Source organism: Bubalus kerabau, chromosome X, assembly GCF_029407905.1.
Source record: "Bubalus kerabau isolate K-KA32 ecotype Philippines breed swamp buffalo chromosome X, PCC_UOA_SB_1v2, whole genome shotgun sequence".
NCBI classification, from domain to species: Eukaryota; Metazoa; Chordata; class Mammalia; order Artiodactyla; family Bovidae; genus Bubalus; species Bubalus kerabau.
Window position 1 is genome coordinate 164,178,912 of NC_073647.1, and position 22,457 is coordinate 164,201,368.

At 52.4% G+C, this 22,457-nt stretch overlaps 1 protein-coding gene and 1 long non-coding RNA gene across 3 annotated transcripts in view; one reads left to right on the forward strand and one right to left on the reverse strand.

Annotated features, from left to right (window-relative positions):
• CD99 (CD99 molecule (Xg blood group)) overlaps window positions 1–2,410 on the reverse strand; it is a 31,834-nt gene extending 29,424 nt beyond the window's left edge. Inside the window, exon 1 of one of the 2 annotated variants that reach the window (XM_055562888.1) lies at window positions 2,255–2,408. In XM_055562888.1, coding sequence (XP_055418863.1) covers window positions 2,255–2,321 — 67 coding nt within the window. In that variant the 5' untranslated portion in view covers window positions 2,322–2,408. Of the gene's footprint in view, window positions 1–2,254 lie in introns of both variants that reach the window. The other variant, XM_055562889.1, reaches the window with a different exon arrangement.
• On the forward strand, window positions 1,511–18,773 carry LOC129638456 (uncharacterized). Its single transcript, XR_008707841.1, has 3 exons — window positions 1,511–2,035; window positions 4,225–4,366; window positions 16,215–18,773. It is a non-coding gene; the product is annotated as an uncharacterized LOC129638456 (long non-coding RNA).
• The last annotated feature ends 3,684 nt before the right edge of the window (window positions 18,774–22,457 follow it).

Consider the following 22,457-nt stretch of genomic DNA (forward strand, 5'->3'; position numbering starts at 1 on the left):
AATACTGGAGTGGGTTGCCATGCCCTCCCTCCAGGGGATCTAGCTGGCCCAGGAATCGAACCCGGGTCTCCTGTATTGGCAGGCGGATGGATTCTTTACCATCAGAGCCCCCAGGGAAGCCTGTTATATACCCACAAAAGGACTTCTGGAGATTCATAAACACACAATGCCGTATTAATCATAAGAATTGGTGCAGGAAAAGACTTGTCTGGCCATGGCGGGGAGAGTTTAAGACTCTAGGCTTCCGTGTGTGGGGAATCTAGGAAAAAATGGTAGAGACGCACCCCTCTCTCTGCAGGGCAGGAACAGAGAGGCAGACGTGGAGGATGGATTGGGTGGACAGAACGGGGGAAGGAGAAGGCGGGATGAACGAGCAGAGCAGCTCGGACATGCGTATACTGCCACAGGTAGGAGAGAGAGCTGGTGGGCAGCTGCCTATGCGGGGTTCTCCGGTGGCTCCCTGTAGTGCAGCCTCACGGGGGCTAGAAAAACTCTCGCGAGCAGGTGTGACTCACACACAGCAACAGACAGCAAAACGCTCTCACGAAGAACTTTTTACTGAAGCAAACCAAGCAGGTTTTAAGGCAGGAAAGAGAGAAACAGGAAATCCGATCCGGGCCCTCCCCACCAAGCTATAAAGTATTCCAACAAGTCCCCATGGATCAGGCTGAATGTCTTCTAAAGCCTCCCCCCAAAAAACCCCCCAAAACACACAAGTTCTTGAACGTGCTTTCAACTGAAAGCCGCTTTTGCGACCCCTTGGAGTGCAGCCCACCAGGCTCCTCTGTCCATGGGATTCTCCAGGCCAGAGTACCGGAGTGGGTTGCCATGCCCTCCTCCAGAGGAATCTTCCCGACCTAGGGATCCAAACGGGGTCTCCTGCATGGCAGGCGGATTCTTTAGCAGGTGAGCTACCAGGGAAGGCACACAGTTTAAAAGTTCACACATTAATTAGCAAACCTCCCTAAGACAAACAGCAGGCGGGAGCCAGGGCTTAAAAAATGCAACCTTCATAGCCTGAGCTGGAAATTTCCACATCAACATTTTTTTAGGTCCTTGGGGTGCCGCAGTCTGGTTCCTAAACCGTGCCTACCACCGATCCAACCAGTCCTGAAGACTGGACACAGCCCCAGTCTCTGTCTCCTTAAAAAACAACCATATATAAAGGACAGAAAGCAACCGTTAATTGGAGAAACAGGTTTTTTTTTTTTAAGCCACACCCAGCAACTTTCCTTTTAAAAGGACAGATTAGACTGGAAACCAGGATCTCAACTTCCATTTTAAAAGGAGAAGAAAAATGCAGGCAACAGGCAGGCAGGCTGGGTGTGGAGGGTGGTCGGCCTGGGCGTCCTTTATTTTATTTTTCCAGGGTTTTTCCCAATTATCTCCTGGGCCACATGGCTGATCAGTACGCGTCTCTTGGATGCGGAGCCCTCCACCCGAGCGGCGCGCTCATCAAGTCCCCGCGGCCCTAAAACACACACACACACACACACACACACACACAACGCTTGATAGTTTCCAGGCCTCCGAGTTCTTCCTGCCTCCCTCCCCCTCTCCCGGGTTTCAGGCTCCCGGGCCGACTCCAAATTTAGGCCGGGGCCGTAGGGCGTGGCTCCGGGGAAGCGGCCGTCACCAGGCCCGGCCCGCGCGCAGCCGGGCCCGGGGGCGGCCGCAGGGGCGCACCGGTGCGCCCCGGAACGAAAGGGGAACCCGGACGGGGCGGGAGGTGGGGTCTCGGGGAGGGGGGTCTGAGGCCGCCGCCAATGCCCACTGGATGCCTCCAACTTGAAGACTTTGTGGATTTGAAAGCAAACAAACACCAAAAAAAAACTTTGAGAGGGTCCGCCTCCAAAGGCGCACGGGGAGAGAGCGAGCGGAAAGAGGGAGCCTGCCTCCTTGGGGCGTCCGGCCACCGCTGGCACAGCGGATCCTTGTCGTGGGGAGGAGAGCCCCGCGCGCCCCGGCTCCAGCCACACAAAGTAAGCCTCCCACCGAGGCGCGTCTCCAGGCATCGTGCGCGCCCACCAGGCAGGTGAGCCCAGACACCGTCGCCCCCAGGTAACCTTCCCCAAGTGCACCCCCCAAAGTGCGTGCCAAACGATGCCCACCCCCCACGGACCGCCTCTTAAGGTTCGCCGGCCCCGCCCCCCTTTCCTGGCGTCCCAACGCGGGTCGCCAAGTCCGATCCGCGCGCCCCTGGTCGTGGTCGGGTGGTGGGGGGCTGGGTGCCCACCGGCCGGCGCTCACTCACCCTGGGTGGACACCAGGCTTCCAAGCAGGGCGAAGAGGATCAGCGTTAGGGCGGCCCGACGCGCCATGGTGCGCCCCTAGCCGCGCAGGGAGCGTCCCGGGAGTGTCGCGCGCGCGCGGGCTGGGGCGCGGGCGGCGGCGGGTGGGCAGGACAGCCCCACCCAGCCCCCACCCCCGGGGCGGGGCGGGCAGGCGGGCGAACCCGGGTGGGGTGCAGCGCGATCGCCCCGCCCCGGCCTGAACTCTCCCCGCCCGCGGGCGCCACCCCAAACCCTGGGCCCCCGGGGAGCGAGCCGCCGGGGAGGGGCGCGCGGGCTGGAACCCAACCCTCTCCGGCTCGGGCCGCGTCTCCCCGCCCCGCTTCCACTCCTCTCTTCTTGGGAACCCCTAGACAGACTCCATTCCCCTCCCCTGCTCTGTTAATTGTGCTCCTCCCTGCCTTGGACGCCGCAGCCTGCTGGCCCGAGTCCAGCCCGGGCCAGCACACTGCAGAGCGTGGGCGAGGCTTTTAAGGGCGCAGGGCGGAGGCCCCTGGGGCTTCCCAGGTGGCCTTAGCGGTGAAGAACCCGCTTACCTCTGCAGCAGACGTGGGTTCGATCCCTGGGTCGGGAAGATCCCTTGGAGGAGGGCATGGCAACCCACTCCAGTGTTTTTGCCTGGAGAATCCCATGGACAGAGGAGCCTGGTGGGGCTACAGCCCATGGGGTCACACAGAGTCGGACACGACTTGATGCTTACTTCCCAGACTGGCCAAGAACCTCCTTTGCAGGTTCTTTGCACTTCCTAAACATCTTCTCCCCAAAGGCAGGAATGGGGAGGTGCAGGCCACCGGGCCTTCTTACCCATTTGAGGCAGCTGGCGCCCAGGTTGGAGGTGGGGAGCGACCTTTCTGGGGACAGTCACCAGGCACAGCTGCAGCGTGGCCCTTTGGCCCTGTCCCAGGCTTAGGTGGGTGCTAAGACGCTTCAGTCGTGTCCGACTCTCTGCCACCCCACGGACTGTGGCCCGCCAGGCTCCCCTGCCCATGGGATGCTCCTGGCAAGGATACTGGAGTGGGTGGCCGTGCCCTCCTCCAGGGGAATCTTCCCGACCCAGGGATCGAACCCACGTCTCCTGCATTGGCAGTTTCTTTACCACTGGCGCCACCTGGGGAAGTGAAGCTCTGAGCTTAAAATGCTCTCTGCCTGCCTTCAGGGCCCTGGAACAGCGGGTTAGACCGAGAAATAGCCCTGAGTCACAGTTCCATCATTCCACCCTGCCCCCCGGCTCAGACCCTCCCCATCACACGCCTTTCTACTCAGGATGACTCAGAACCCTCCTCCCATTCCACCCCACCCGCTACACACACACACACACACCGCTGCCTGCTGCTACCTTCTGCCCATACACAGAGCGGACACGTATTCCCCTGGGTGGGACACACACTGGCTGGAGAGATGCAGTGACCCACACACACCCCAGGGCTTCTCAACAGCTAGACAAACACACTTCCAAGGCATGGAGAATGGTGCTTCTTTTTTCTTAGCCAATGGAAACCCCAACACACACAAGATTACATAATGTAATCATGGGGTGGGGGAGGGGACAGAAAAACAGCCTGTGAAAGTGTTACTTCTGTGGATTGACTGCTCCCCACCGCCCACCTCCCCTCTCCTGCAATGCATGCATGCTAAGTCCCTTCAGTCTTGTCTGACTCTGCGACCCCAGGGACTGCTGCTGCTGCTAAGTCGCTTCAGCCATGTCCGACTCTGTGGCCCGCCAGACTTCTCTGTTCATGGGACTCTCCAGGCAAGAATACTGGAGGGGGTTGCCATGCCCTTCTCCAGGGCATCTTCCCGACGCAGGCATCGAAACTGCCTCCCTTACGTTGGCAGTCGAGTTCTTTACCACTGAGCCACCTGGGAAGGCCAGAGAGACCCGCACCTCCTTGCAAACTTTTCTCTGCGTCTTTTTCCGCCTCTCACTTTTCAGGCTTTTCACTCTGCCAGCTATCGCAGTCTTGAGGCCAGCAGAGGGTGTGGACCTTGGGCAGTTGTAAACAAGAGGACTTCTGGGACCCTTCTTAGGGACGAAAGGGATGCTGGGGCTGCTGCAGCCATTTTGGCACCTTGAGGTAAGTCAGACTCTCAGTGAAGAAACTATGTGCTTCCTGCCAAATTCCAAAGACCCTTCCCTGGGAACTTTCCACTTCATCCCATGTACCTTCAAAAGAAACACCCTGCCTGGCAAATCTCCAGCCTCTGATAGCACTGCACCATGGCTGACACGTTTCTCTTTTTGGAAGCTTCTGGAAGCTGGACGCATTTGATCACGGAGCGACTGAGTCCCCATCGTCAGCCATCATCTTTGGCACCATTTCTCTCCGAATGGCAGGCTTGGAGTTTTTTTTTTTCTTTATATGTCTCTCCAGAGAGACATTCTGAAGACTTCTCTGATTCATTATGATGACTTTGCTTCTTTTTCTTTTTCCCCAGTGCTGCTTTCCTTGGTTCCAAACAAAAAAATTTCCATAACATCATGCAGATGCTTTGGCTCCAAGAGGCTCTAACTTCCAGAATGAAAATTAAGTTAGTTGAAAAATCTTCCTGCCTTGTATCCAAACACCACAGAACTGGAGTGAAGTTCATTAGCCAGACCGGGAGTGGGACCGAGCACATTTGGGAACAGGCAAGCAACGGGTCTCATCAGGTCAATGCATTCAGCTAACGCTGTCGTTCAGTTGCTAAGTCTTTGACTACGTGTATTGCTTGAAGCTTCAGCTTCAGCAACAGTCCTTCCAATGAATATTCAGGACTGATCTCCTTTAGGATGGACTGGTTGGAACTCCTTGCAGTCCAAGGGACTCTCAAGAGGCTTCTCTAACACCACAGTTCAAAAGCATTAATTCTTCATTGCTCAGCTGTCTTTATCGTCCAACTCCCGTGAATAAGCTCTTTCTCTGCTGCAGATCTCAGCACTGCGGTGTTTGCTTTTGCTGATCGTGTTCAGGATCTAAGTCGTGTTCAATTCTTTGTGACCTCGTGGACTATAGCCCTTGAGGGTCATCGGTCCTTCACTTTCTCCCGGAGTTTGCTTCCGATTCATGTCCACTGAGTCATTGATGCCATCCAGCCGTCTCATCCTCTGTCATCCCCTTCTCCTCCTGCCTTCAGTCTTTCCCAGCATCAGGGTTTTTTCTAGTGAGTCGGCTCTTTGCATCAGGTGCCCAAAGTATTGGCTCTTCGGCTTCAGTCCTTCCGGTGAGTGTTCAGGGTTGATTTCCTTTAGGATTGACTGCTTGCTGGGTGTCAAGCAAATGAAGCTACTCCAGTAACAGCTTTGATATATACATACCGGTCGAACCACAGGACGTGACCAAAGTTGGACCATTTTTGATGGATGCAAAAGGCAATTCTACATTTTACTGTTACCCTCGGTGTCTCCCGGTCTTATTCTGGGACCTAATCTATTTCTTCAGTTTTTAACGGCTAGTTCATCTGACTTTGGTCCATTTGTAATCTGCCGTCCCAGCCAGACCTTTGTGTATATGTATGCATGTTAAGTGACTTCAGTCGTGTCCGACTCTTTGCAACCCCATAGACTGTAACCCACCAGGCTCCTCTGTCCATGGGATTCTCCAGGCAAGAACACTGGAGTGGGTTGCCATGCCCTCCTCCAGGGGATCTTTGCAACCCAGGGATGAAACCTGGGTCTCTTTTGTCTCTTCCTTTGGCAGGTGGGTTCTTTACCACTAGCGCCACCTGGGAAGCCCAGATATATATATAAACTGTAAAACACACGTGTGCACACAGGTTAAACAACAGACGCTTATTCCCACAGCCCTGGAGGCTGGAACTCTGAGATCCCGCGGTGGGCAGATTCTGTGTCTGGTGGGGCCAGCTTCCTGGCTGGCGGGTGACCACCTTCCTTCTGTGATCTCACCTGTTGGAGACACAACTCTGGTGTCTCTTCAGTTCAGTTCAGTTCAGTTGCTCAGTCGTGCCCGACTCTCTGTGACCCCGTGGACTGCGGTACACCAGGTCTGCCTGTCCATCACCAACTCCCAGAGTTCACTCAAACTCACATCCATCAAGTCAGTGATGCCATCCAGCCATCTCATCCTCTGTCGTCCCTTTCTCCTCCCACCCTCAATCTTTCCCAGCATCAGGGTCTTTTCAAATGAGGCAGCTCTTCGCATCAGGTGGACAAAGGATTGGTGTTTCAGCTTCAACATCAGTCCTTCCAATGAACATCCAGGACTGATCTCCTTTAAAATGGACTGGCTGCATCTCCTTGCAGTCCAAGGGACGCTCAAGAGTCTTCTCCAACACCACAGTCCCAAAGCATCAATTCTTTGGCGCTCAGCTTTCTTTATAGTCCAACTCTCACATCCATACATGGCTACTGGAAAAACCGTAGCCTTGACTAGGCAGACCTTTGTTGGCAAATTAACGTCTCTGCTTTTTAATATGCTGTCTAGGTTGGTCATAACTTTTCTCCCAAGGAGTAAGCGTCTCTTAATTTCTTGGCTGCAGTCACCATCTGCAGTGATTTTGGAGCCCAAGTAAATGAAGTCAGCCACTGTTTCCACTGTTTCTCCATCTATTTGCCATGAAGTGATGGGACTGGACCGGATGCCATAATCTTAGTTTTCTGAATGTTGAGCTTTAAGCCAACTTTTTCACTCTCCTCTTTCACTTTCAAGAGGCTCTTTAGTTCTTCACTTTCTGCCATAAGGGTGGTGTCATCTGCATTTCTGAGGTTATTGATATTTCTTCTGGCAATCTTGATTCCAGCTTGTGCTTCCTCCAGCCCAGCGTTTCTCATGATGTACTCTGCATATAAGTTAAATAAGCAGGGTGACAATATACAGTCTTGACGTACTCCTTTTCCTATTTGGAACCAGTCTGTTTTTCCATGTCCGGTTCTAACTGTTACTTCCTGACCTGCATACAGGTTTCTCAACAGGCGGGTCAGGTGGCCTGGTATTCCCATCTCTTTCAGAATTTTCCACAGTTTATTGTTATCCACAATAAAAAGTCAAAGGCCACTCTTCCTCTTATAAGGACATTAATCCTATCCCGGGGACCCAGTTTATAATCTCCTAAACCCCGCCTCCTCGTCTAACCCCGCCTCCTCGTCTAACCCTGCCTCCTAATACGGTCATCTTTGGAATCAGGGCTTTCATATATGAATTCTGGGAAAGACACACAGTCATTCACTCCATGACAACCTCCATCTATCGAGAGTATTCTTTACAACAGCAGAATAGTAAAAAGATACAAACAGACACACACACACAAAGCAGCTATCGGAACTGCAGGAAATCAATCTATACTTGGAAACTGCAGCCGTTTGAAAGCTTCTCAGAAGATCGTTTAATGGTTTGCAAATACTCGTAAATCCTAAAGGCACAGCCTAAGCCAATGCATATTCTACAGAAACTCTCCCGAGAGGATGGAGAGAAAATAGCAGAAGGCACACGAAAACTTTCCTTGATTAGTTCGTAATATGCTGAGTAAGGTTTTGGTATCTGTTTTCTAAATTTTCGGCACTGTATTATTTTTGAACAGGATGTAAACATATTATGGGCTTCCCTCATAGCTGAGTAGGCAAAGAATCTGCCTGCAAATGCAGGAGACCTGGGTTCCATCCCTAGGTTGGGAAGATCCCCTGGAGGAGGACAAGGCAATCCACTCCAGTATTGTTGCCTGGAGAATCCCATGGACGGAGGAGCCTGGTGGACTACAGTCCATGGGGTCCCAGAGAGTCGGACACAACTTAGTGAGTAAACAACAACAATAGGATAGAATTAAATAAAACGAAATAAAGTACAGCATTAGTAGAACAACAGAATAGAATAGAATTAAATAGAATAAAACAGCATTAATAGAAGAGAAACGTTAAAAACTAGAAAAATAAAGTGTATAAAATAGGTTCTTTGTTTCCCGGGACAAAGAGAACCTAATCTGTCAATGTTTGCAGTAGACAGCTGGCTGGGAAGCGTTCCTTAATAGTCACACATGGAGATCTCTCTCCGTATTTGTCCTGAAATTCCCTTTCCCAACTCAACAGCCCCCTGGCCTGAGAACAATCAGAAGGCTCCCACACATCTTTGAAGGGTCCCCAAGTCTCAACCAACTGATGACTTAAGAAAGCGAACCCCACAGAAGTGAGAACGACAGCCGTAGACTTTTTTATTTTCCAAGGGATGGATTAGATTAAAACACACACACACACACAACAAACATGGATTGTTCAGCATCTGGAAGACATTTGGAGTCACCAGTCACGTCAAAATCACGAGTCCTTCATCATCTGGAGCTAGTCTGCCTGCTCCCATCAGGACGTCCCTGGGCCGTGACACCCCCGAGGAAAAACAAACAAACAAAAAAACCACCAGCCAAGTCCAGGACTTGTGGGGATGGGGCTGGGGGACTTCGAGATTTAGTTTATCCACAGTGAGGGCAAAGGTGGAGAAGGACGTGGCAACCCACTGCAGCGTTCTCACCTGGAGAATCCCCCGGACAGAGGAGCCTGGAGGGCTACAGTCCATGGGGTCACAAAGAGTCGGACACGACCGAGTGACTCAACTGAACAGCAAAGAGGGGTCTCGGGAACCTCAGACCCAGTAACTGCTCAGTCGGAAGCCCCAGCGTCCGCTGGGACTTGCACTGAGATCAGGAGTGAGGGGGACTGTCTTGCAGGACCCGGCTGACCATCAGCTTGGCTCCTGCAGCTCTCCTGGGCTCCCTTCCGCATTTTCCAGCTCCGTCGTCCCGGCGTCTGGGTGCCCCACTTGGGAGACCCTGGCGACTGCTCCCAGAGGCTGGCGTTGCTGGAACGCTGCGTCCTTCTGGGCAGTCAGCTGGACGGGCCTGAACGCCCTGTGAACTGCCGTCCCCACCACTGAAGTGCCCACCGGCAGGTCCTGACCCCACAGGTAGTCCTCCCTGGAGATCAAGCCTCAGTGTCTGCTTCTGGGGGGTGTCCGACCCCACACACCCCCTGTCTTCCTCTCTTGGAGAACCTTGATGTTTTTCTTCTACATTAGTGCAAATATTTATTGACATCTCAGATGGGGTTCGGTATGATATTTTTTTTTTTTTAATTTTAGTTTTAATTGGAGTCCAATTGCTTTACAGGATCCTGCTGGCTTCTGCCGTTGCGGCTGTTCAGTTGCTCAGTCGTGTCCGGCTCTTTGTGGCCCCATGGACTGTAGCTCGCCAGGCTCCTCTGTCCGTGCGATTCTCCAGGCAGGAATACTGGAGTGGGTTGCCATTCCCTTCTCCAGGGGATCTTCCTGACTCTGGGATGGAACCCGGGTCTCCCTCATTGCAGGCAGAGTCTTTACCGTCTGAGCCGCCAGGGAAGGTGTGAAAGTGAAAGTCGCTCAGTTGTGTCTGACTCTCTGCGACCCCGCTGACTATACAGTCCATGGAATTCTCCAGACCAGAACACTGGAGTGGGTAGCCTTTCCCTCCTCCAAGGGATCTTCCCAACCCAAGGATAGAACCCAAGTCTTCTGCATTGTAGGTGGATTCTTTACCAGCTGAGCCACCAGGGAAGCCCGTCCTTCACTATATATAGAAAATAGTCTACAAGGACCTACTGTGGGCTTTCCAGGTGGTACTAGTGATAAAGAACCCACCTGCCAACTGAGGAGATGTAAGAGACTTTGGGTTTGATCCCTGGGTTGGGAAGATCCCCTGGAGAAGGGCACGGCAACTGACTGCAGTATCCTTGCCTACCAATGCAGGAGACTTAAGAGATGCGGGTTCCATCCCCAGGTCGGGAAGATCCCCTGGAGAAGGGCATGGCAACCGACTGCAGTATCCTTGCCTGGAGAATCCCCTGGACAGAGGAGCCTGGCGGGCTACAGTCCATGGGGTCGCAGAGAGTCGGACGCAACTGAAGCGACTGAGCACGTAGGCAAGGAGCTACTGTATATCATAGGCACGTCGCGTCAATGATCTGTAATAACCTACATGGTAAAAGAATCTTAAAAAAAAAATAGATTCATGTGTACGTATAACTGAGTCACTTTGTTGTACAGCAGAAACTAACAGCATTGTCAATCAACTACACTCCGATATACTATAAATATTTTTTTAAGAGAAGTTTAAAACTGTAAATTAAGTCAGCGTGGCTCAGGGGAAAATGCTAGTTCCGTCACTCCGATCCTGGCGTGAAAATAACATATTGATTGCTCTAAGAGGAACACCCTTCTCTTAGGGTCGGGACAAACGGAGGTTATAGTGCAGGGCTTTGTTTGTTTGCTTCAGAACCAAGTGGAAAGCAAAACAGAGCTTACAAAAGCAGCAGAGAGACAAAACAAACAAACAAAAAAGAAAATAAAAAAAAGACACGCCCAGCGGCCTCCCCACCGCCCCCACCCTGGCGGACTCCCCGTCTCCTCGTGGCTCAGCAGCGAGACTGCCTGCTGACTCCTCTGGTTTGAGCTGTTTTGTTTTCGCCTTCTCCATGGAGACTTCCTGCGGCCCTAAACCTGGCTTTTCTGTAACCGCAAAGAACAAAGTCTTGAAGATCAGTTAAGATTTCCGGCACTGAGGCAAGTTCTGTAAGTGAGGGCACTCAAACAGCTTAGATCGGGTAGCACATTCATGTTGTGAAATCTACTCATCATTGCCATGGATATTTTGAAAAAACGCAACACGCACCCCGGAGATGAAAAAATAATGTGTGTGCTCCGCCCTGCGTGGCAGCCCTGTCTCTCTCTATCATACCGTCTTTTAAGTCTCTGCCCACCGCAGAGACATATATCTGTACCTACAGGTTTCCCAAATAGATGAGATGTTGTTGTTCAGTCGCTCAGTCGTGTCCGACTCTTTGCAACCCCATGGACCACAGCACACCAGGCCTCCCTGTCCATCACCAACTCCTGGAGTCCACCCAAACTCATGTCCATTGAGTCGCTGATGCCATCCAACCATCTCATCCTCTGTCGTCCCCTTCTCCTCCTGCCTTCAATCTTTCCCAGCATCAGGGTCTTTTCCCATGAGTCGGCTCTTCCCATCAGGTGGCCAAAGTATTGGAGTTTCAGCTTCAGCAACAGTCCTTCCAATGAATATTCAGGACTGATTTCCTTTAGGATGGACGGGTTGGATCTCCTTGCAGTCCAAGGGACTCTCAGGAGTCTTCTCCAGCACCACAGTTCAAAAGCATCACTTGTTCGGCGCTCAGCTTTCTTTATGGTCCAACTCTCACACCCATACGTGAGCACTGGAAAAACGGTATCTTTGAGTCTACAGACCTCGGTCAGCAAAGTGATGTCTCTGCTTTTGAATCTGCTAGCTCGGTCATAGCTTTCCTTCCAAGGAGCAAACAATCTGTGATTATAACTGCTGACCTATCTACAAGCAAGCTCAATAGTGCTGTGTTCTGTGGCTTGTGTCCCTAAGTTAACGGGCACCATGGGGAAAAAAAGAATACACACGCTTTTCTGAAAAAGTGGGTCCCCTGGCCCGTGGACTGTCTCTCTTTGTTCATGGTGGGGTGATACCCTGGGGACAGACTACAGGCCAACACACCCCTGTGTCCACTGGATGATGGAAAAAAAGAGCTGCAACACTCCAGAACTAGGGCATGAAAATGCAGTTTCCCGGGGCAGGGGCAATGCCATCCCAGCCCCTCCCCTTTCCAACTCTCCCAGAGCCTCCTGGCATCAGTGGCCCATTCAGCTGCCCTGCCAGCCAGTGGGCAAACTCAGTGGGCATGGCTCCAAATGCCCAGCTTCTAGGAGACACCAAACTCTTTGAATTCTTTTTCAGGGACAGTTAGGGCATGTCTGTGGGCATCCTGAGGGCAGCATAGACAACCAGCTCCCCCCCACACACACACCCACCCCACTTGGGCAATCTAAGGGCGAGAAGTCGTGTGCCTGGTGGCTGGGTTGGGGTGGGGAAGGGAATGTACAAGTGTGTGTTTGCACACAGGAATGTAAAGGCCCAGGAATTTGAGTGACTCGTGCAAAAATGTCATGCCGTAGGCTGAGCCCGGAAGGGTGGGAGGGGGAAACCCCACGCAGGAGACAGCGCCTCGTCAGCAAGACGAGGATCCGTGTCTCAGGAAGTGGCTGCAGCCGGCAGGGGTGACTCATTGGCAGGAAGAAGAGAATGCAATGGGCGATGACCCAGGAGGCATTTGCGTGGTGGTTCGGCTCCCCTGGTGGCTCAGCTGGTTAAGAATCTGTCTGCAGTGCGGGAGACCTGGGTTCCATTCCTGGGTCAGGAAGATCTGCTGGAGGAGGGAAGGCTATCCATTCCAGTATTCTTGGGCTTCCCGGGTGGCTCAGCTGCTAAAGAATCTGCCTGCAATGTGGGAGACCTGGGTTCGATCCCTGGGTTGGGAAGATCCCCTGGAGGAGGAAATGGCAACCCACTCCTGTATTCTTGTCTGGAGAATCCCATGGACAGAGGAGCCTGGCGGGCTGCAGTCCACGGGGTCGCAGAGAGTCAGAGATGACTGAGCGGATAACAGTTCCACCTCCGATTCTTCAAGGACCTTTTAAAGTGTGTGGGGGGGGCTGCTCCCACACACAGCCCTGACAGAGGAACCTGAGCCCATTCTGGAGTTTTTCGGTGTCAACCAAAGAGGCAGAGTGGGGCTGCAGGCAGGAAGGGGCTCCCAAAGAGACTCAGGCTGCCCTAGTGGACGCCGACGGAACACAGAGGAGGGGGACCCCACAAGCTGTCGGTTGATAAAGGGAAGGGAGGTAGAACTGAGTAGATCCGTTCACAGATCTGGGGAAGGTCACCCCACATAAGAGACCGCTGGGCTCGGCGCCCAGGGCTGCTTTATATCAGCACTAGATTTTTTTCTGGACACAGCAGGGACTTCGAATCCCGTGGAAGAGACAGCAGAGGACCAAATCTTCAAAAGAATATAAGGCATCTCTGTGTGGTGAGCTTTCTTTACAGTCCAACTCTCACATCCATACATGACTCCTGGAAAAACCAGAGCTTTGACTAGAAGGACCTTTGTTGGCTAAGTGATGTCTCTGCTTTTTCATATGCTGTCTAGCTTGGTCATAGCTTTTCTTCTAAGGAGCAACTGAAAGCTGAACGCCGAAGAATGGATGCTTTTGAACTGTGGTGTTGAAGACTCTTGAGAGTCCCTTGGACTGCAAGGAGATCCAACCCGTCCATCCTAAAGGAAATCAGTCCTGAATATTCGTTGGAAGGACTGATGCTGAAGGTGAAACTTCAGTATTTTGGCCACCTGATGCGAAGAGCTGACTCATTTGAAAAGACCCTGATGCTGGGAAAGATTGAGGGCAGGAGGAGAAGGGGACGACAGAGGATGAGATGGCTGGATGGCATCACTGACTCGATGGACGTGAGTCTGAGTGAACTCCGGGAGTTGGTGATGGACAGGGAGGCCTGGCGTGCTGCGATTCATGGGTCGCAGAGAGTCGGACACGACTGAGCGGCTGAACTGAACTGATGTGACGAGCACTTGTTGAGCTGTCGGGGGCTCTGATTGCTTCCTGGGGGCTCTGGCAGAGGCCCGGGTGGTGATTGATCCAAGCCGTTCCCCAGAGGGGAAGTGAGGGTTTCACTGACCATTGAAGAGGAAGCAGGATTCAGGGCTCAAAGAGGACGCGCGTGTGTTAGTCGATCGGTCGTGTCGGACTCTCTGCGACGCCATGCACTGTAGCCCGCCAGGCTCCTCTGTTCATGGGATTCTCCAGGCAAGAATACTGGAGTGGGTTGCCATTTCCTCCTCCAGGGGGTCTTCCTGACCCAGAGATGGAACCCAGGTCTCCTGCATTGCAGGCAGATTCTTTACTAGCTGAGCTGCCAGGGAAGCCCTCAAGAGGATGCTGTGTGTTGTGACCAGCTCAGGGGGCAGAAAAAGAGGAAGTGAGGTCTTGGGTGGGGCCTGGCGAGCAGAGTGAGCTCTCAGGCAGTCCCGGTCCCGAAAGCAGCCCTGGAGCGTCCCCAGGCGTCACTCTCCTGTTCTCGTCTCCTGGCGACCCCCTCAGAGGCCTGCTCCCCGAGACATCCCCCTCCTGGCCCCAGGCCTGCAGCCGCCCTGGGCTTGCACTCTGTTATAAAAAGGTTATTTTTGGCTGGATGGGGTCTTGGCTGCAGCAGGCAGGCGTCCTCGCGTTGTGGCGGGCGGGGGCTGCTCTGCAGCCGTGGTCTACGGGCTGCTCCTTGCGGTGGCTTCTCTTGCAGAGCACGGGCCCCCGGGGACCCGTGGCGTCTTCCCTATGCAGGGATTGAACCCAGGTCTCCCACACTGCGGGCAGGTTCTTTTCCACCTGAGCCACCAGGGAAACCCCGCCAGGCTATGGTAGGCGGTTTCTTCTCCACTGGACCACACGGGAAGTCCCAGGCTTTGCTCTTAAGCTGCTTCTATTGGGGGTCACCTTACTAACAGCCTTTCTGCAGGCATCAAAGTGCAAAGGTCTTTTCTCCATCTTAAAAGCAGTCTGCTCATTACAACCAGAAAAACTAAAAGAATACAGGAAAAGGAAAAGAAGACACAGTTGGCCCTGAAGGAAAGCAGAGGTCTTTCTCACAGTCATCTTCTAGAACCTAAACTTCCCCATGCACGCAGACTGATTAGATAAGACCCTCTTGTCATTAGAAGATTTGCATAGAATGTCTTGGCTGGAGTGGACTTGCTGATAGTTCGTCCTTCCTTGGGTGGCTCAGATGGTAAAGACTCTGCCTGCAAATGCAGAAGACCCGGGGTTCAATCCCTGGGTGGGGAAGATCCCCTGGAGGAGGAAACGGCAACCCACTCCAGTCTTCTGGCCTGGAGAATCCCATGCACAGGGGAGCCTGGTGGGCTGCAGTCCGTGGGGTCACAAAGAGTTCGACATGACTGAGCACGCAGGTGGTCCTGTGACGCCACGCCACTCAGCTTCGGCCCAGAGTATAGCCAAGAGTTTCGTCTCCAAGTTTCACACATTCCAGCCCCCAGCTTGCAATGCAGAGGCTGTTGCAGTGAAAAGGAGATTAAAAAAAAGGAATGAGCTTTTTTTTTTCTTTCTCTTTCCTAAGAACAAAGAAGTTAAAGAAAACTGAGCAGGCCTGGAGATTTCTAGTATGGGGTTTTTTGGTTGCTGTTGTTACTTAGCTGCTCCTAAGTCTGCACGTCTGTAACAAACTTTCCTTTTATGCCCTCTGAGTCTACAGCTCACATGTAGTTTTCCTTTGACTCTGTGCTAAATACTTCCTGCATCTGGTGTTTACCCTTAAAACACCCTTCCCCTTGCAGTTATACAGCAGAAAGAGGGCGGCAGGGTCAGCGGACTGCCCGAGTCAATTAGCGGGTTACTGACGCCAGCTTATGACTGTCTTGGCAAGAACGCAAGAGGAAGAAATAAAGACCGTATCACCTTTGTTCCTCATCACCGACTCCTGACTGCAAGCCCTTGTCTTGTATAATCCCCTAGACACCTCATCTGTCCTAAGGGAAATCAGTCCCGAATAGTCATTGGAAGCGCTGATGCCGAAGCTGAAACTTCAATGCTTTGGCCACCTGATGCGAAGAGCTGTCTCACTGGAAAAGACCCCGATGCTGGGAAAGACTGAAGGCGGGAGGAGAAGGGGATGACAGAGGATGAGATGGCTGGATGGCATCACTGACTCGATGGACGTGAGTCTGAGTGAACTCCGGGAGTTGGTGAAGGACAGGGAGGCCTGGCGTGCTGCAGTCCATGGGGTCACAGAGAGTTGGACACGACTGAGCGACTGGACAACAAGACTCCCCATCAAGGGGCGGGGAACAGTCCTTGAGACATGAGTTTACTGGGTTCCCCTCTCCACCAGCTGAGAACAAAAGCCCCCTTTCTATTTCCTCCAACCTCTGTCTCCGTATTTTTCATTCAGCTTCAGCGGGCAGAGAAAGTAAAGATTCTGGCCAAAAGACCCCCCGATACATCAGAATTTCAGGGCAGGAGGAGACCGCTGACTTTGGTGAGTTTTTTCTTTTTCTTTTTTCAGATCCTTGGATCACGCAGGCAGGGCTGGGAGCTACCGCGGCCAGGGTGAGTCCTCAAAAATCATTGTCAGATTTACAAGATGAATGGAAGCGGGTGGAGCGCTCAGCTGTGCCTTCCGAACACACCTGGCTCCTTCCCAGAAGTGACTGTGTCATTTGGTCTTTAAGAAAGCAGACAACTCCCCGGGTGCCCCGCCCAGGGCCCTCCGGTTTCGGTGGGAACTACCTGATATTCAGTCACTGCAGACTATGTGGACATGTCCCTGCCAGACTCCCTGACTATCCCTTCCCCCATCCTTGCCCCTGGTGACCATCAGGTTATTACAGAGGATTGAGCAGACTTCCCTGTGCTGTCCAGCAGGTCCTTGCTGGTTCTCCATGTTAAACACAGCAGTGAGTCCATGTCCATCCCAGACTCCCTGACTATCCCTTCCCCCCAGTAATCCTAATTTCCTTCTCTAAGTCTGTGAGTCTCTTTGTGTTTTGCAAGTAAGTTCATTTGTATCATTTATTTTTAGATTCCACATATAAAGGGAAAGTGAAAGCAAAATATTGCTCACTCGATTCTAGCTCTTTGCAACGCCATGGACTGTAGCCCACCAGGCTCCTCTGTCTACGGGATTCTCCAGGCAGGGATACTGGAGTGGGTTGCCATGCCCTCCTCCAGGGGTTGAACCCACATCTCCTGCATTGCAGGGGGATTCTTCACAGTTTAAGCCGTCAGGGAAGCCCAGATTCCACATATAAGTGATGTTCTACAATATTTTTCTTAGAAGAGCATTTTTAAAGCCCTTAAATGAGTGTGCAGTCTTTTACCCACCTCCTCCACAAACTTGAAGCATCTGTGTCAAAATTTAACTCTACGTTAAGGGAATAAGGAAGCTCTCTGAGGTCTCTTTGGATTTTCAGCTACCCCTTGGTAGAGAGGTGTCCTACTTCAATTGCATATTTCACTGGTAAGAGAAAACTTTTCTGAAACACTTCAAGCCCCTGAAGCCAAAGCTGAATCTGAGCCTTAGCACTTAGTTAAAACTATAATCTGAAGAATTAAAGAATACAATGAGATCAATAGCCAGCCATCCTGACTGCAGGTAAGCTAAGCCTTCTTCTCTGTCTCTCTGTGCTCCCTGACAATCAGTATGTATTCCAAGTTTGCATTTTTAATATCACAGAAATCAGCACGATATTTTCAAGGAGCTAATGAGAAGTCATTATGTATGACTTAATGTATGTATGTCATTATGTATGGATGTGAGAGTTGGACTGTGAAGAAAGCTGAGCTCCGAATAATTGATGCTTTTGAACTGTGGTGCTGGAGAAGACTCTTGAGAGTCCTTTGGACTGCAAGGAGATCCAACCAGTCCATCCTGAAGGAGATCAGCCCTGGGATTTCTTTGGAAGGAATGATGCTAAAGCTGAAACTCCAGTACTTTGGCCACCTCATGCGAAGAGTTGACTCATTGGAAAAGACTCTGATGCTGGGAGGGATTGGGGGCAGGAGGAGAAGGGGTCGCCAGAGGATGAGATGGCTGGATGGCATCACCAACTCGATGGACATGAGTTTGAGTGAACTCCGGGAGTTGGTGATGGACAGGGAGGCCTGGTGTGCTGCGATTCATGGGGTCGCAAAGAGTCGGATACGACCGAGCGACTGAACTGAACTGAATGAGAAGTCAAGAGGTTCTTTATATGTTTAATATAAAAGAGAGCGTTGTCTGCCTCCCCCGGGAACGTAATTAGCAGGAACCTGGGCGAATTAAAGAGTCACGTTTCCTTTCCATTTTCCTTCGGATTCTCCTGTTTGTGTGGAGCACTGACTGATTAAAACATTTAAAGCCCTGGTCATGGAGAGATTCACCTTCCCGGGGGGAAAAAAAAAATTGTGGAATAGCTAAAGAATAAACGGAGGAGGAAGGCTGCTCCTGGGCACATATGCAGAGAATAAGGACTTTCCTTGTGGTCCAGGGGCTAAGACTCTTGAGGTCCGAACACCCGGGTTCTGTCTCTGGTCGGAACTGGTTCGCATGGGCCGCAACTCACCCCTGGTGCAGCGAAATGAACACATACATATTTAAAAGCACACGAACGTAAATGTTCTGAGAGTCCGCCAACCCCTTCCAGGGACCCAGTCTCTGATTTACGTGGCTCTCCGAAGCCCACCTCTTCAAAGCATCTTAAAGAAAAGTTAGTGGCTTGGTCCTGTCCAACTCTCTGCAACCCCGTGGACTATAGCCTGCCAGGCTTCTCTGTCCGTGGGATGCTCCAGGCAGGAATCCTGGAGTGGGTTGCCATTTCCTCCTCCAGGGGATCTGCCCGACCCAAGGATAGAACCCGGGTCTCCTGCATTGCAGGCAGATTCTTTACCCCTTGAGCCCCTAACGGCCATATAGTCACTGCCTCCATGGTCATAACTTTCCATATCAATTAATTTCATCTACCACGACCACACGCTAAATGCCATGTTTCGTTCCTGATCGCCAAGTCTCACCCACAATGCATGATCTTTGCAACATCACCAGTTACTGTGTTTCTCCCCCGTGAAAACGCTTCTTGAAAAATAAACGAGCAGTTCTTTGAAACTCATCACGAGAGCAGCCACACTTCGAAAACGTCCTTTTTCGCCCCCTCCTCCTTCCCCCAACCCAGGCTGGGCTAGAGCCAGTTTGGACGTGTGGGAGGCCGTTGATGACTTTCTACCATTTTGCTGTAATTGACAGCGAGCCCGATTTTCCTAGTTGATGGGCACACACAACTTGGGCGATGCTGCGGTTGGGGGTGAAAAGTGAAAGGGTCAGTCGCTCAGTCGGGTCTGACTCTTTGCGACCCCAGGGACTGTAGCCCACCGGCCTCCTCTGTCCAAGGGATTCTCCAGGCAAGAAGACTGGAGTGGGTTGTCGTTTCCTTCTCCAGGGGATCTTCCCCACCCAGGGATCAAACCCAGGTCTCCTGCATTGGCAGGCGGATTCGTTACCACTGAGCCACCAGAGAAGCCTGCGTTTGGGGGCTGGGGGGAGCTTTCTCTGGAAAACAGATGCTAGATGCTCCGCGATCCTAGACGGATCCAGGCAACAACCAGCATGATCGAAGGCATTCTGGGTTTTGATAGGGGCACCATTTCCCTCCCTGGGACTCTATAAATGAAGAAAGAGACTCTTCACCCTGCGGTTGGAGGTAGGCAAAGGACAAGGTGTGGGACTAAAGTGGTCCTGTTGACAAAGCTCCACCACATGCTTCTCACCATGCGCTCACGTCCAGGCACTGTTGCTGTTGTTCAGTTGCTAAGTCGTGAGTGTCTGCTCTTTGCAAACCTGTCCATTCACCCATCCATACATCTGTCCACAAACTCTTCCATCCATCTACCCACCCATTTATTCATACATCCATCCATCTATCCATCCATCATCCATCATCCATCCATTCATCCATCCATCATCCATCATCTATCCATCCATCATCCGTCATCTATCCATCATCTACCCATCCCTCCATCACCCATCCACCTATCCATCCATCCGTCATCCATCCACCCATCATCCATTTATCATCCATCCATCCATCATCCATCTACCACCCATCCATCACCCATCCATCATCTATCCATCATCCACCCATCCACCCATCCATCCATCCATCTATCCATCCATCCATCCATCCATCATCCACCCACCAACTCATACATCCATCTATCCATCATCCACCCATCCATCCATCACCCATCCACCCATCCATCCATCCATCCATCATCCATCCACCCACTCATACATCCATCTATCCATCATCTATCCACCCACCCATCCACCCACCCACCCATCCATCCATCCATCCGCCCACCCATCCATCCATCCATCATCCACCCACCCACTCATCCACCCATCCATCCATCCATCCATCCAGCATCCACCCGTCCATCATGCATCCATCATCCACCCACCCCTCCATCCATCCATCACCCACCCACCCACCCATCCATCCATCCATCATCCACCCACCCACTCATCCACCCATCCATCTATCCATCATCCATCCATCCATCTATCCATCATCCATCCATTCATCCATCCATCATCCATCCATTCATCCATCCATCATCCATCATCTACACATCCATCCATCCATCATCCACCCACCCACCCATCCATCCACGCACCCATCCATCCATCCTTCTATCCACCCATCCATCCACCCGTCCATCATGCATCCATCATCCACCAACCCACCCATCATCCATCCGTCACCCATCCATGCATCCATCCACTCATCCACCCACCCACCCATCCATCCATCCATCACCCATCCACTCATACACCCACCCACCCATCATCCATCCATCACCCATCCATCACCCATCCACTCATACACCCACCCACCCATGGACACTTGGCTCGCCTCCACAGTTACAGCACTCGCCCACAGTTCTGCTATAAACACCAAACACACCAGTGCACACATCTTCACATGGACACGCTTTCATGGGTCCTGTGTGTCTGCAGCTAGGAGAGGTGTTGCCGGGTCACACGGTAAGCCTAGCTGAATCTTCTGAGGAGCTGCCAAGCTGCTGCATATCGGCCCCCCTTTCACTTCAACTTAAGTGCCCTTAAATCCCACTCCTGGACTCAGCCACCCTGGGACTTGTAACCCCGCAAATTACCATGGTGCCTTCACTCCTGGGAGGCTCGCCAGAATGTGGATCATGCTCTGCTTCGGACGACTTGAAAAGTGGGCCGTCCGAGCCTGCCCTCCGAGCGTCACCCTTCCTAGTCCCCTACATACGCTGCCAGCATCCCTGGTGATGAGTGTGGGATGCTGGAAATCTGTGCCAAGACTGGGAACCAGGAAACCCAGAGGCCATGCTAGGACACGGGCACTGGGGGTCTTCCCAGGTGTCACTAGTGGTGAAGAATCCGCTTCCCAATGCAGGAAACATCAACGATGCAGGTTCGATCCCTGGGTCAGGAAGATCCCCTGGAGAAGGGAACGGCTACCTACTCCAGTATCCTTGCCTGGAGAATCCCATGGACAGAGGAGCCTGGAGGAGCTACAGTCCATGGGGTTGCAAAGAGCTACTAAACAACAGCAAAATGAGATGAGCAATCTCAAAACCCCCAACAGAATGGGAACATCCTGCACTTCAGTCTCCCAGGGCTCCCAGGACAGCAGGTGCCCAGCATCCCAGGGCCAGGTCGTCCTGTGGACCCAGGGCTGGACCAGGCTTTGGGAAACTGGGTGAAAATTGACCAGGACGGCAGTGCAATGCCCCAACCTGACCACTAGGTAGAGTCATAAGACCGAGTCACTCTTGTGGTTCAGTCCTAAGTCGTGTCCGACTCTGCGACCTCCTGGACTGCAGCACGCGAGGACTCCCTGTCCATCACCAACTCCCGGAGCTTGCTCAAACTCATGTCCATCAAGTCGGTGATGCCATCCAACCATCCCATCCTCTTTCGTCCCCTTCTCTTCCCGCCTTCAATCTTTCCCTGCATCAGGGTCTTTCCCAATGTAGTCAGGTCTTTGCATCAAGTGGCCAAAGGATTGGAGCTTCAGCATCAGTCCTTCAACTGAATCTTCAGGCCTGATCTCCTTTAAGATGGACTGGTTGGATCTCCTTGCAGTGCAAGGGACTCTCAAGAGTCTTGTCCCCAACCAGGACCACCGCCGTCCCCAGAGGCAGCCCAGGAGGGTTGTCACAAGCCAGCCCCAGACAAACCCTGGGAGGCGGGCGTCCCACAAGGTCACAGGGTATTTCAAGAATAAAAAAAATCTAACATAGACTCACAGACGTGGAAAACAGGAAAATGAAGGAGAGATCAATTAAGAGTGGCTCAGTGGTTAAGAGTCTGCCTGCCAATGCAGGAGACCTGGGTTCAGTTCCTGGGTGGGGAAGATCCCCTCGAGAAAGGAATGGCAACCCACTCCAGTATTCTGGACTGGAGAATCCCCATGGACAGAGGCGCCAGGAGGGGCTACAGTCCATGGGGTCGCAAAGCGTAGACACGACTGAGCAACTAAACAATAGGAAAATGAGATGAGCACTCTCGAAAACCCCAACAGAACAGGCATGTCCTACGCTTCAGTATCCCAGGGCTCCCAGGACGGTAGGTGACATGCGCCCAGCATCCCAGGTCCAGGTCGTCCTGTGGACCCAGGGCTGGACCAGGCTTTGGGAAACTGTGGGTAGAAACTGACCAGGAGAGCAGTGCACTACCCCTATATGACCACAAGGTGGCGCCATAAGACCGTGTTATTGT